At 44.1% G+C, this 15,995-nt stretch overlaps 1 protein-coding gene across 1 annotated transcript in view; it reads left to right on the top strand.

The window, feature by feature from the left end:
* Nucleotides 1-15,995, top strand: part of dnah1 (dynein, axonemal, heavy chain 1) — a 367,482-nt gene that overhangs the window by 39,016 nt on the left and 312,471 nt on the right. Inside the window, exons 10-11 of the mRNA XM_073072534.1 lie at nucleotides 2,491-2,702; nucleotides 4,229-4,527. Coding sequence (XP_072928635.1) covers nucleotides 2,491-2,702; nucleotides 4,229-4,527 — 511 coding nt within the window. The remainder of the gene's footprint in view (nucleotides 1-2,490; nucleotides 2,703-4,228; nucleotides 4,528-15,995) is intronic.

A 15,995-nucleotide genomic window follows, 5' to 3' on the forward strand; every position in this document is an offset into this window, starting at 1 on the left:
GGGGGGGGGGGTACATGCAATAAACACCCTGCCAAGGGTGGTGGTAGAGGGAGATACTTTATTGACATTTAAGAGACTCTTAGATAGGCACATGGATGACAAAAAATGGAGATCTATGTAGAAGGAAGGAGTAGATTGATTTTAGAATAGATTAAAAGGTTGGCTCAGCATAATCTCATAGGGGCCTGTACTGTGCTGAAGTTTCCATGTATGCTCTAACTCAAGTCAACCAAGCAGCCGGAAACAGAAACTAGTTAACATTTTGGGCCAGCAACCCTTCCTCATTGATGACTTCCTGAATGATCATCCGACCACAATCAGTAAGGATAGGTAGCAACACTTCCATCACAATTATTCTCAATACTGGCACCCCACAAGGCCATGTCCTCAGCCCTTTACTCTCAAGGCCAGATTTGGCTCTATCACCATCTACAAGTTTGCAGATGATACCACCATAGTGAGCCATATCTCAAATAATGATGAATTGGTGAACAGGAAGGCGATAGAGAGCCTAGTGGTATGGTGTGAGTACAACAGTCTTTCCCTCAATGTTAGCAAAATGGAAGAGATGGTCATTGACTTTAGGAGCATGCTGCCCTTACTGTTTATAACAATGGTACAGATGTCAAAAAAAGTTGAGAGCTTCAAGTTCCTAGGAATGTACACCATCCTGTCCTGGTCCAACCATACAGATGGCACAGCCAATGAAGTTCACCCGCGTCTCTATTCCACAGAACACTAAAGAAATTTGGTATGTTCCCTTTGACCCTCACCAATTTTTATCGCTGTACTATAGAAGGCATCCTATCTGGATGTGTCACAGCTTGTTATGGTAATTACTCTGCCCAAAACCACAAAGAACTACAGAGAGTTGTGGTCACGACTTTGCACATCACAAAAAATATCCTTCCCACCACATACTCTGTCTACACTTATTGTTTCCTTGAGCAGACAACATGATCAAAGATCCTACCTACCCCAGACATTCTCCTTTCTCATCATCCATTAGGCAAGGATACAAAAGTCCAAAAGCATGCACTACCAGGCTCAAGGTCAGCTTCTATTGATCTCTTAATACAATAATGATGGATTCTGTTTGGTCATGTCAGCCACCTTTCTCAAAGGAAAAGAAATATGTTCATCTCTTCTTAATTGGTATAAAGTTATTATGCTTACACTACAATTGTCAGAATGCACCTGTCCTCATCACAATTATCTGCTTTGGCTCATTTCCCATTACTGGACCTAATAAAAAGCATTGTTGGGCATTTTACATGTTGGGTTAGAATGTAAACATATGCGGAACTCCATCCCTTCATTTGTTTACTACATCTTATGTCCAATTCATATTAGAATAATTGAAGCTTCCCACTTACAATCTTTTATTTACTCATTTCCATTATTTTCTTCAAATTCTTTCCTTATTCTTTTTTCCAATGTTAGATGGTCTGTAGCCTACACCTATTAATGTGATTGATCCTTTATTATATACCTATGTATGTTATAATGTTATTTCCCTTACAATTGCTTCATTTGTCCTATATTCAATTTGTTATCCAAAATATATTGATACTGCACCTCTCCATTTTCCCTCTCTGTCTTTTTTTCTAAATATAAAATATTGGGACATAGGAACATGAATAGTTACTTCCCCTTGAAACCTGCTGTACTATTCAACACACTGCTATATTTAATTACTAGCTTTAATTTTTTTTGTAACCATGTCCTATTAACTTGACCACTTATGATTTCTGCAAACATGTGATTGCCTGTTACTTTCTTATTTTATTACAAACACTGTATATTGTACTATAGTTAGGTTAAATTAATTTTAGTAGGATTTCTATCACTTAATAATTAGTCATCTTTTAGCCTTCTTTTCAATGAATCTTTTGCTCCCTCTTTCTTTTTTTCCTATATTCACTTTTTCTGTTCTATTTGCATTTAAACTATTTGCTAGATCTCTCCCATATTTTTCTCGACTTCAATTTACCTATTCTAAAATGACATATCCCATCATGGTTCAGGTTCGGCTTGAACAAGTGATCAAACTTCTTCCCATTTTAAACTTTCATAATGGGTGATACTCTTCAATTTTCCATTTCCTATACCCATTCCCATGAGCCCTCCCCTTACAATCACAGGGATTGCCCACCTTTGTCTCCTCTTTTCCCACTAGCTAGGTTCACAAATGCAGTTTCAGGTGGAATCATGGTTTAATTGTTTCTTTGAACTTAGAGTATTTTGTTTTCCTCGTGATGTAGTCTTCTTAACAGTAAACAATCTAAATGCAATTGGGGACCGCATTGCGGAGCATCCCTACAGAGGAATTCAAGTTTCTGGTTGCCTGTCACTTTAGTTCTCCGTCCCATTCCCACACAGAATATCCACCTTCGCTGCTCCAACACAACTCAACTTCACCTTGAGGAATAATACCACATCTTTCTACTGTGTAATGAAAATAATGATGATGTTCTTTTCTCTCTCCAGGGCTTGTACAACTCCCAGATTATTCATTTAGTCAAAAGAAAAAGGCATTTTCCTTTAACACTCTGTTGACGAAGCCAGAAGTAATAGTTGCCTTGTGTAAAGTGAAAGCTGAATGCAACAAAGTGGCAGCCATGTCTCTCTTTTTTGTAACCTTTATTAAAAGTGTCCGATTAGAAGAATTTGAACAGATTCAGTCCCAGGCACATGCACAGGTATCATTTCTTTTTGTTAATCTTAGTAACCATTTGATTGATGATGAACAAAACCAAAGCCTGAGGGTCTTTGATACTGAAGTCCAGAAGTTGTAGCCTAATAGTCGAAGCCTGGGGGGCTGTTCTGGAGATGGAGGACCATCTGTGTGGGTGGGTGGGAGAGAGGAAAGGGGCCTGTTGCTGCTGTTTTGTTGCTTGTTGCATTCTGTGTTGTTCTGCCGAGCATTGTGGGCATGCTATATTAGCGCTGGAATGTGTGGCAACATTTGTGAACTGCCCCCAGCTTGGGTGTGTTGATTGTTAATGCAAAAAGACACATTTCACTGTATGTTTCAATGTATATGTGATAAATAAATTTGAATCTGAGTCAAAACACACTACATATTGCCTTTTTTTCTGTTGGATAGGAGGGTGGCTAGAAATTGAAAATAAGTAAAACTGCAGATGCTGGATTCTGAAACAAAAACAGAAAATCTGCTGGAAGAGCTCAGCCAGTCAATCAGCTTCTGTAGAAAGAGAAACCAGTTAACATTTTGGGATCCTTCCCCAGAAAAATGGTTGTTAGGGTCATAAAAATATTGAGCAGCTCTCCAGTAATATTGAAGTTCTATTGGCTAGATGTAAGAGGATGTTTATAGAATTGCTGAGTGGGTGAGAGATTAGAAAATCAATTTCAATTCAGATAAATGGCAGAGGGAAAAAAACTTGAATTATGCAATTACTGCAGGTATTATTGCAGTTCACCAAGGTCCTGTTTATTTCTGTAGGTGTAGAAATGAAAAGCAGTTAAGTCTATATCTAATTTTGCATTAGATCACACTAAGAGAAAAGGCTGCCTCTCAGTGTTTTAATACAGAATTCCAGTGTTTTTGATTTCCATTCACTGATTGGACATGCTTTCTGAGGTCCTCCTGCACCTCTTTTGTGTTTTGAGATGCAGATAAATTAACCCATCACCCCCCCCCCCCAATTTGTACCTTAACCCCAGCTGGGACCTGACAACTTTTGTCAAGTGGTATGGGCTCCAAGCAGTGAGTAATCCTCATTGAACAAAAGCCTAACGTCTTGCTCTGAGGACATTCTGACAAACATTGACCACTCAAATATCTGTAAAAGTCATTTTATGTGAGACAATCGTATGATAAAGTGGGGCTTGTACAGAGCACAAGTATTTGTTGTCATAGATCTTCATCTGGAATGGTCTGTATCTGCACTTAAATTCCTGTGTAAAGTTGCTAAATTGTTTAAGTCTCTGAAGATCAACATACTGTATATTTCACATGTATTATTATTTGACAATAGAGCTAAAGGTAGTTAGTAAATTTGAATCCTATGCAAGTTTCTTTCATGTATTGCCTGTTCAAATGTACGTGATACATTAGACATCAAGGGAGATAGCAAATGCCAACCAGGGGAACTTGTTCAACACTGGGTTAGGCCACCTACACAATTCCTGCTTTCATGCAAAATTTGCATGTAATACAATGTTTGGTCTTATAACTTAGTTGTTCTAAATTGAATTTCAGATACAATTATTTCTTAGTGATAGCTGGATCAACACATTGAAGAAAGTTCTACGTAGCAGCCTATGGGATGTTCGGAAAGGTTGGTTTAACTTGCGTGAATCTAACTGGGAGGTTTATCGCAAGTCCAAGCTGCACATGATGATGGAAATGATCAAGTATAACCTCCAGGACTCCCTCCGATACCTTGTGCAAGATTCCTTGGTGAACTACACCCAAATGATCCTCGATGGCTGCTATAGTTTCCTCAACTGTTCCGAGGATATGAAATGGGGTGAAGACCTCATCAACAGCAATTTCAAGTAAGGTTTTAAAAATAATAGCATGTGAACTGTGCATTTTCTTGTTATTACTAATGTGCATACAAAATATACAGTTTAAGTATGGAAGCAATTAAATATCAATAATATTCAAACCATTTTTCTAAATGATTGTATTTGCTGGAGGTTTTTTTTGTTCCTTACTGTTAAATTGTTTTCTTTGTAATGCTGCTTCTCTCTCTCTCTCTTTTGTTACTTATGCATTTTGCTGAGAGGAGTTAGCTTGGGGATGCTGCAATGTCTGTATATATGTACATGGTTGAAATGGTACATTGACTATAATATCCCTAAATGTGATGTGAGGTTTGATTTGGAGATGCATCATTTTTTTCAGTCCAGTAGTGTTGCCCATGCCATTCTTCAACTGGTTTCTGATTCCCTCCATTTGTTTCTTAAAATCTTGCTGCCATTTTGACTTTTTGTCCAACATCAAAGACTAAACTTTTGTCCTGTGCCTCAGTATCTCCAGTGAGGTTCAGTTTACACATTTTCCTTGATACTGTGGCGAGCATTTGGTCCATGATGATAGACAAGAGAAGTTCGTGTAGCTCACCTGCTGCTTTTATTGTAACAAGCACAAAAACACACCAAGAGTAGTATTGATGTGACTCGGACACGGCTGTAGATTGAACAACCACGGTTATTCAACAGACTTCCATTTTCTTAACCCCCGTCCTGACGTCATATGCACTCTGACCTACGAATACTCACACAATACATTACATCCCCCTTCTCAAGATGATTTTTACAACACTGTGAATGACCAAAACAATGCCTCTAGGTATGCCTTTCTTACATTGCAACAGCCATGACATAAACTAAAAGAAATCTTAACTTCTTACAACACACACAAAACACAACATGTCGAGCCCTTAACTTCTTACACTGTATTCGACATTGAATCTTACAATACTAACAGCAGTATATTTTCTTTTACTAACATAAACTAATAAACCTTTTATTTCACACCTTGGAACTTATAACATGTGTGACTTTGCCTCAAACTGTGTGAGACTGTAGGTAGAGCTAGTCTCCGTATCTAGCTGGAAGTTTGACTTGTCTCCCAGACCGTGTGCGATACAACTGTGACTGTGCTTGTCCTTCATCAGTGTCAATCTCTCAAGTGACCTCTGTGTCTTCGAGGTCTGCATTTCCACCTCTGTCGGCCTACGCCGAACCTTCACCTTCATTGTGCCATGCCGTTTCGTCACGCCCCTCACTCTTGGTGTCGTTTGTTTCCATGTCTGTATCTGTGGAAATGTCCTGTGCATCTGTACGTGGAAACTCCCTCTCGCCTCTCTTCAGCAGATGCTTCCTGTTCCTCCTGTAGACTCTTCCATCCGGCGTGCGAACTATGAAAGATCTTGGTTGTTGATGTCTGTTCACAACCACAGCTGGTTGCCAAGTGTCTCCTCTCTGTATTTTGACATTTTCACCTGTATGCAGATCTGGCAACTGTCTTGTATGTCTTTCATAGTAGCTCTTTTGCTTTATTTGCTTGTCATGTACTTGAGCATTACCTTCAGGAGTCAGTAGAGTTGTGGTTGTTGGCAGTTTGGACATCAGAAGACGTCCCATCAACAGCTGCGCAGGAGAGAACCCCACACCCTCAATCAGTGTGTTGCAGTATTCAAGCAGAGCAATGTACGGGTCACCATTGCTGCTTTGTGCCTTCTTGAGCATGTTCTTGACAGTGTGTACAGTTCTCTCTGCTTGTCCATTAGACTGTGCGTGCCCTGGACTGGAAGTAACATGTTGAAATTCCCAGCTTTCTGAGAACCCTCTGAAATCACCAGTGGCATATTGTGGACCATTGTCACTAACGACAATATCTGGAATACCATGTCTTGCAAATGTCGACTTCATTGCGGTAATGACACCTTGACTGGATGTGTCACTTAACTTGGTGATCTCCGGATATTTTGAATAGTAGTCCACACAAAGCAGATATTCTGCACCATTGTAGTGAAAGAGATCTGTGCCAATCTTCTCCCATGGTCTTCCTGGTAGTGGATGGGGAAGCAAAGGCTCTTGGATTGCTGTTTTTGTTTTCATTACAGACAGCACACTGAGACACTAAGTGTGCCTCTAACTTTTGCCCTGCCCTCAAATTCACTCGGTCCATCTCAGTCACTTCTCTCCCCTTTCTCAATCTCTTGGTCTCCATCTCTGGAGATAGACTGTCCACTGACATCTTCTATAAACCCACTGACTCCCATAACTACCTTGATTATACCTCTTCCGACCCTGCCAAATGCAAAAATTCTATTCCCTATTCCCAGTTCCTCCGTCTCCGCTGCATCTGCTCCAAGGATGAGGCTTTCCATTCCAGGACATCCCAAATGTCCTCTTTCTTTAAGAATCGTCGTTTCCCTTCTGCCGTCATCAATGATGCCCTCATCCACATCTCCTCCATTTCCTGCACTTCGGCCCTCACCCATCCTCCCGTCACCACAACAGGGACCGTGTCCACCTTGTCCTCACCTATCACTCCACCAGCCTCCAGATCCAGCATATTATCCTCCGCAACTTCCGCCACTTTCAACAGGACCTCACCACTAAGGACATCTTTTCCTCTCTACCACTCTCTGCTTTTCACAGGGATCCTTCCCTCCGCGACTGCCTGGTCCACATGTCCCTCCCCACAGATCTCCCACCTGGCACTTATCCCTGCAAGCGTAAGTGCTACACCTGTCCCTACACCTCCTCTCTTACCACCATTCAGGGCCCCAAACAGTCCTTCCAGGTGAGGCAACACTTCACTTGTGAGTCTGTTGGGGTCATCTATTGCATCCGGTGCTCCTGGTGCGGCCTCCTCTACATCAGCGAGACCCGATGCAGATTGGGGGGCCGCTTCATCGAGCACCTATGCTCTGTCTGCCACAACAGACAGGATCTCCCAGTTGCCACTCACTTCAACTCTCCTTCACATTCCCATTCGGATATGTCCATACACGGCCTCCTCTACTGCCATGATGAGGCCAAACTTTGGTTGGAGTAACAACATCTCATATACCATCTGGGTAGTCTCCAGCCCCTTGGTATGAACATCAAATTCTCCAACTTCTGGTAATTCCCTCCCTCTCCCTTCCCCCATCTGTCTCCTCTTCTAGCTGCCTATCACCTCTCTCATGATTCTGCCTTCTTCTACTACCCATAGTGCTTTCCCCTTAGATTCACCTCTCCTGCCTATCCCCTCCCTGCTTCCCCTGCCCCACCCCTTGATCTTTCCTCTGATTGGTTTTCCACCCTCCCCCCACCTTCTTTATAGGGCCCCTGCCCCCTTCTTCTTTAGTCCTGACGAAGGGTCTCGACCCAAAACGTTGACTGCTCCTTTCAACGGATGCTGCCCGACCTGCTGAGTTCATCCAGCTTTTTTGTACGTCTTAATTTGACCATAGCATCTGCAGTATACTTTGTGTTTACACGGAGACACAATATCCTCTAGCTGAGTTGACATGCCTGGCCAATAGAGAATATCCCTTGCTCTTTCTTTACATTTCACTGTCCCCAGGTGTGACTCATGAATTCTGTTGAGCATTTCCTGTCTCATTTGGTTTGGTACGATGAGTTTTGCTGCTTTGTACATCAGTCCTGATGCATAGCTGATTTCCTCTTTAAATGTCCAGTATTTCTGCATTTCCTTTGGAACATCTTTTCTTTCTGTTGGCCATCCATTCATTGTAATGTGTCTTAGCATTTGCATTTCAGGATCATCTGCAGTTGCTTTCCTGAACATTTTCAACTTCTCCTCAGAGATGGGTTGCTGAGGTGTAACCCAGTTGACCTCTAACTCTTTTCCTAGCAACTCTTCCTTTTGCTCTTTGAGGTAAGCACGGCTCAAAGCATCAGCGAAGTGCAGTTCTTTTCCTGGCGTATAGGTGACTGTGAGAGTGTACCTCTGTAGCCTGAGAAGCATCCTTTGCAGCCTCATAGGAGCTTGATGAAGTGGTTTTTTGAAGATGCTCTCAAGTGGATTGTGATCACTCTCAACCTGGATTTCTTTGCCATATACATATTGGTGGAACTTCTCACATCCATAAACTATAGCGAGTAATTCCTTCTCGATTTGAGCATATCGGTGTTGACAGTCCGTAAGTGCTCATGATCCATACACCACAGGCCTCCCATCCTGCAGTATAACAGCTCCTATTCCATCCAAACTGGCATCCATAGACATCGTCACCAGTTTATTGACTTCATAGAACTTGAGTGCTGGTGCATTGGTAACCGACTGCTTCAATGTGTCAAAACTTTTCTTTTGTTCGTCTTCCCAATGCCATTCAGTGTTGCTCTCTAGTAGCTTTCGAAGTGGAGCGCTGACCTCTGATAAGTTGGGAATGAACTTGGCAAGATACTGTATCATGCCCATGAACCTCAATAGTGCTTGGTTGTCTTCGGGTGGTGGTAGCTGTACCACAGCCCTGACCTTTTCATTATCTGGTTTTAGCCCATCAGCGCTGAGTAAGTGACCTATGTATTTGATCTCTGTAGTTCTGATCTTACTTTTACTTTTGTTCAGTTTTAGGTTGTACTCACGTGCTCTCTCTAGGAGCTTCCTCAGTCTCTGATCATGTTCCTCAATTGTGTCACCCCATACCAGCAAATCATCTATGATGTTGACCACCCCGCCCAGGCCTTCAATCATTTGTGCCATGGACCTCTGATGCAGAAGAAATCCCAAAGGGTAGACGCAGGAAACAACATCTCCCTATGAGCGTTTTGAAAGTGCATAATTTGGAACTTTCCTCATCCAGCTTGATCTGCCAGAAACCTTGATTTGCGTCTAATAACGAAAAGTGTTTCGTATTAGGCATGCGGGAGACAACTTCTTTAACCGTGAGCAGAGGATAGTGCTCTCTTTTGATGGCTCGGTTGAGATCTTGTGGATCCATGCAAATCCTAATTTTTTTTCTGTGACCACTGTCACCATACTATTCACCCAGTCGGTCGGTTCTATTTGTCTCGTTATGACTCCCATCTGTTCCATTCTGTGTAGCTCCTCCACTACTCGATCCCTGAGAGCTACTGGAATCTTTCTCGGGGCATGCACAACTGGTGCAATAGTTGGATCAATCTGGATATGGTGTTTCCCTGGTAAACATCCTAATCCAGAAAACAAGTCAGCAAAGTCTTTGAGAATGTCATTTTCTTTTTCAACACCATAGATACGCTTCACCAGGCCTAGCTCTGTGCATGTTGCTTTGCCCAGTATTGCTGGAACATGTTGCTGTACTATCTCAAACTCTATCTTGTGTTTTTGTCCTTTGTACACACAGGTGAGTGTTTTCTTTCCCAATGGCGCCGTCTTGTGGCCAAAATATGCAACAAGCTTGCAGGTGGATTTTCTCAGTCTTCCTCTGATGTCCAGTGAGTTGAATGTTTCTGCTGACATTACATTGCACTTCGCCTCAGTGTCAAGCTTAAATGTCACATTCCTCCTGTTTAACATCAGATCTTGAGTCCAATCATCTTCATCCTCCATCTCTGCATTGTCAATATTTTTGATGCATACCTCCTGTTCCACTTCAACTGTGCCAATGAACATGTCACTGTTGCCCTCAGCATGCATTTTCCTTGCGTGCTCCTGCAATTTGCACACCTTTGCAAAGTGATTTTCTTTCCTGCATAATTTGCATGTCTGACCAAAGGCTGGACATTTTCTGTATCCATATTTATAACCACATCCGTTGCAGTTAACTTCCTTTTGATCATCCTGTGGAGCTGGCTTTGTCCTACTCTTGTCAGTTTTCACAGTTTTTATTTTGTGCACTTCAGCTTCTTCATTGAGCACTTTAACCTGACTTGACGTGATCTCGCTGGCACGGCAAACATCAATCGCCTTTTCTAATGTAAGCTCCGCCTCTCTCAATAGCCTGCCTTTCACTTGATCATCTCGTATGCCGCATACAATCCTGTCACGTATTAAAGAATCATGCAGTTGTCCGAACTCACAGTTTTTTGCCTTGTTCTTCAAATCTGTTATATAGGCGTCTATGGTCTCTATCGGTCCTTCAGCCCTCGTGAAAATATGTGTCGGATGTACGGTAGGTTTTTTTCTCGGTTTGCAGTAATCTTGAAACTTTTCTTCAACACTTCAATTTTATCTTGCTCATCATCTTGGAAGACAAAAGTGTTGCAAACTTTTATTGCCTCTTCCCCCCGCCACATGCAGAAATGTAGCGCTTGCACATTCTCCGTCTTTTCAGCTACACCGTTAGCAGTGCCAAACAGCTCAGACTGCTGGATCCATGTCTTCCAATTCTCAGCAAGATTACCTCGTAGGCTTCAACTTGACAGTGGCTGTAACTGTGACATCTTTTACTCCTTTTTTTTTGTCCCGCGATTTCTTCTGACACCATGTAGTATTGATGTGACTCGGACACCACTGTAGATTGAACAACCACGTTTATTCAACAGACTTCCATTTTCTTAACCCCCGTCCTGACGTCATACGCACTCTGACCTACGAATACTTACACAATACATTACACCGAGTACTATGACCTGGAGAGAGAACTACTCAGTCACATACAGATGTGGTGGGGGGTGGGGGGAAAGATTATTACACACCCCGGTTACAATCAGGCTGACCCACAAACACGTATGTGAATAACTGTATAACCCAAGCTAAAATGGAACAATAAATTAATTTGAATATTTCACCACAATTCCACGAATGCATTTTTAAACAAGAACAATAAGTAGGGCTGGGTGCTAGAAAAGCTGTGGTGAGCTGTCAACCATGCCCCCGGAGCGCCACACTGCCCCCACCTGAGGGGTCAGCCATTCCTGGCAACCTCAGAATCCCCAATGTCCCTGTGGGTGGTCGACGCTGCCGCCTGCGGTGCTGGAGGGTAACTGCTTGAGGGATAGTCCCTTCTTCTGGGTGGAGGAGTAGACCCATACTTGGTCACCCTCAGTAAAGTCCTCTCACCCGCTGTGGACATCATAAGCCCATTTTTGGCAGCCGTTAGCTGTGCTTTGTTTCTGCTGAGCCCACAGGCACTCCTGAGGTGCTGCAGGAACTCCAACCTGGCCTCTCCAGGAATCTCTGGCTCAGGAGGGGGGCCAAACACCAGATCTACCGGTGTGTACATCTCCCACCCGAACATGAGCACAGCCAGCGTACACCTGGTGCTCTCCTGACCTGCTGTTCAGTATGACCACAATAATAAAGGTAGGTGGCAATCCCAATCGTGCTGCTGCTGACTAACAAGGATGGCAAGCTGCATAGCTAGGGTGTGCTTAAAGCTCTCCACCAGCCCATCACTTCGTGGATGAATGGGAATGGGCTGCATTTTGGTGATTCCCAACCTTGCCAAACACCTGTGCCTTGAAGTTGCGGCAGTTTGCTGTGGAGTTCCTCAGGGGCACCAAAATGACAGAAGAACTCCTCCATGAGTTCCTCAGCGTTGGTAGTAGCATTCTGGTCCAGGACCATGTACACCTCTGGCCACTTCGTGAAGTAATCCATGGCCACTAGAACGTAGCAGTTCCTGGTGTTGGTGTGGGGGAAGGGGTTCGGGGTATCCAGCCCTAATGCTGCATTAGCACTTTAGACTGGCAGCCTGGCCCCTTCTGTTGCAGCAGTGCATGAACAGCTCCACATCCTGCCTGCTCGCAGGCCAACAGAATCGTTCGCACAGCTTGCCCAACTCTGAAAATGCCAGCCCCCTCCATTTCACTGACTGCACCACTGTGGCGCCCCGGAACAGCAGCTTGTTGCGCACCTCCAGTGTGCCCCACTGAGGGTTTAGGGCTTTGGTCTCTGGATCCAGGACAGAGTCATCTGTGCACTCCAGCCACTGTCCCACTCTCAACCATCCCCTCGCACGGGCCAGCATGAAATCACTCTCCTGCTCACCACTCAGCTGCTGGTGTTCAGTGCCGGCTGCCACCTGAAGTGCCGCCACCGCCTCTTGCTCCTGGCTCCATTCCTGCTGAGGGCATCAACATTGCTCTGATGCCCCCTGGTGCGATGCTGTATCTCAAAACCATAGTTCTGGAGAGTCTCCAGCCACTGTGCCAGCTGCGCCTTGGGACTGCAGAGGCTCAATAGCCAGGTCAACAACGCGAGGTCCATATGAAGTAGGAACAATCAGCTGAAGAGGAAGGGGCGGAAGTGGTGGGGGCCTGGACCACAGCCAAGAGCTCCCAGCGGGTGACACAATAGTTCCATTCAGAGTGGCTGAAGTACACCATAAAACGTCCTCCTTGGTCCCCTACTGTGACAGCACTCTGCTGTGTCAACAATGAAGAGGCGTGCTGGATTAGGGTACGCCAGCACAGGGGCTTGGAGCTGATCAAAGGCAGCAGCACGGGTGTCAGTTCAGATGATGGGCCTTCTCATCTCCATGTGCTGGTGCAGGGAACTGGCGACAGTAATACGATGTCAGACCTAGGAAGCTGCAAAGTTCGGAGACATCGCAGATGGGGGAGGGGCGGGGTAGGCCAATCCCTGATCACTGCCACCATCTCTGGGTCAGTCACCACTCCTTCCACACTTACCACATGCCCCAGGAACTCTGTCTGGTGGGGCAGCAGGCAGCATTGTGCAGGGTTGAAGTGTAGCTTCACCTAGCGGATGGCAGCAAAGACCACTTCCAAGTTCCTCAGAGCATCATCAAAAACGACAGCTTGCCCCAGGAGATCGTCCAAACAGATGACGCAGTGACTCCGTGAAATGTGAGCCAGCACATCAAGTCAAGTCACTTTTATTTTCATTTCGACCATAACTGCTGGTACAGCGCACAGTAAAAATGAGACAACGTTTTTCAGGCCCATGGTGTTACATGACACAGTACAAAAACTAGACTGAACTCCATAAAAAAAACAACAGAGAAAGCTACACTAGACTACAGACCTACACAGGACTGCATAAAGTGCACAAAAACAGTACACTACCTGGAAGTGCCACTGCTCTTGCCAATGGCAAAGGCAGTCATGGGTGGAGTCTCCAGGACCAGATCCAGCTGCCAGTAGCCACTGTGGATATCGAGAGAGCCTAACCAGGTCAAACCCACAATACAGTCCAGGGCATCATCAATTTGAAGCAGCAGGTAGGAGTCCTTTTGGGTCACAGCATTGAGAAGGTGATAGTCTAGGCAGAACCACCATGACCCATCTTTCTTCCTGACCAACACCACTGGGGCTGCCCACGGGCTGTCGGAGGGCTCGATAATGCTAGCCACTACCACCTCTTTGATCTGCTGCTCTGCTGCCTGGCGTTTGGCAAGGGCCAGGTCATGGGCTGCATGTAAATGGACTGGGTGTCCCTGGTGTTAATGTGGTGTTGCACCAGCCCTGTGCATCTGCAGTCCTTGCTGCAAAGATATGGAGGCAATGGTCCAGGAAGTCCTTCAGCTGCTGCCATTGGTCCTGATCCAAGCCCTTGCTGTTTCACTGCCACAGTTCTCGCACTGCCTGGATGGTCTTGCTGGAGGATATCACAGCAGTGCTGATAATGGGCATGGTGAGCTGCACTGGGGTGCCCATCCGGTCCACTTCCTGGAGCTGCCCTGCTGGAGAGGTAGAGTGTTGACCCCAGCATATCTCCACACGCCCACCCAGCGGGACAGCAGGTCCAGGCTAATGATGCAGGATTTCCAGATGTCACACCTTGTGCTCCACTGTGATGCACTCTTTCCTCTCATCGCTACACAGTTGCCAGTGACCACAGCCAGCTGGACTGCCATTATTGTCCATTCAGGCGGGGATGGCTGGTCTGTGTTGGGGAGGACACCTGGAAGGTTGATAGTGATGGTTGACCCCATGTACACCAATGCATGACATCTGATGCCCTCCACCACACAGTCCACGTATAGGCCTTGCTCTTCACCCAAATGGCCCAACAACTGAGGGATTCTGCTGGAGGTCTTGAGTGCCATTTCCCTCACGCACCACCTGGTTGTGAGGCTGGTGACCCACAAGCACACAAGTGAATAAGTGTATAACCAGAGGTAAAACGGAACAACGAATGAACTTGAATATCTCACCATAATTCCATGAACACATTTTTAAACAAGAACAATAAGTAGTGCTGGCTGCTAGGAATGCTGCAGCGAGCTGTCAACCATGCCCCCGGAGCGCCACAATACTGTTCCTGTGAAATATCCTAGTACCCTTTATAAATTTATAAGTGCTTTATAAATGAATGTGGCAATGGAAATGATCAAGTATAATGCCCAGGACTCCATCAGTAATATCTCAAGCACTCAGTTGTTCTAACTCAGCTGGCCATAGAGTCTCGGACTTTCTCCACTGATATCTCCTGCATCATTATGCATATCCTAATTCTCTCCTAGTTGGCTTTTCATGGCTTTTCTTCCATAGTTTACATCTTATCCATCTGCTGGTCTCTATTGTACAAAGTAACTAATCTATATTGGTTCCTGATTCGGCAACAGTTTGCTTAAAGTCTTATCCCGACATTCATATGGCCTTGGTCTTTTCTGTCTTTTTCCACCAGATAGAAGAAAGTGGAGAGCACAATGAGCTACAGGCTAAGGGGGCCTTCTCTCTCAATCAATAAGATCATGTTTGAGATTCACTTTCCATCTTTCACCATATCCTTTAATACACCAAGGTGTATACCTTGTAAATTTATAATACACCATAGGTTTCTACCTTGTAAATTTATAATTGAGAATTCCAATGATTTATTACCTTCTGAAACAATTCCCAATCTCAATCCCAAAAAGCTGATTCCTGCACCTGGGTTCCCTAAATTGGAATAAAATCCTGTCTGCTTGTACCTTTCCACCCCTTTGAAGAAATTGATATATTTTGTTGACATCATCTTAATTCTTCTAAACTCAATGGAATTTTTTCATCATTTCATAGGGAAACTCTCTTATCCTAGGAATCAATCTAGTGAGCTCTCATTGGAAGTATATTCTTCTTTAGATAAAGAGAGCTCCACAGTGTTTATAGTACATTGAAGTCCTGTAATTACAGCCAGACATACTTCCACATCAGCACCAAATTACACAAAGTTTTTTTTTTGTCCTAACTGTTTACTGCAATGGCACACCAAATCTTTTGGGGATTTCTCTGAATAGAAATATTTCTCATCTTTTAAAACATAATTTACATTTCTTCCTACCAAAGTTAAAAATTTCACCCCCACATTTTGTGATTGTAATTGGCGCTTTGTTGAAACTGCGATGTCATAGAACATAGAGCATAGAACAGTACAGCACAGGAACAGGCCTTTCAGCCCACAGTATTGTGCCGAACCAATTAAATCAAATGGCGATCCAAACTAATCTCATCTGCGTATACATGTTCATATTTTTCCATTTTCCTCACGTTCATATGCCTATCTCTTAAAAGACTCTAATGTTTTTGCCTTTACTACCACCCCAGACAGCTCATACCAGATATCCACCACTCTGTGTAAAAAAAAATTGCTCCTAACATCTTCTTTGAAATTATCCCCTCTCACC

Source organism: Hemitrygon akajei, chromosome 19 (genome assembly GCF_048418815.1).
Source record: "Hemitrygon akajei chromosome 19, sHemAka1.3, whole genome shotgun sequence".
In the NCBI taxonomy this organism is placed as follows: Eukaryota; Metazoa; Chordata; class Chondrichthyes; order Myliobatiformes; family Dasyatidae; genus Hemitrygon; species Hemitrygon akajei.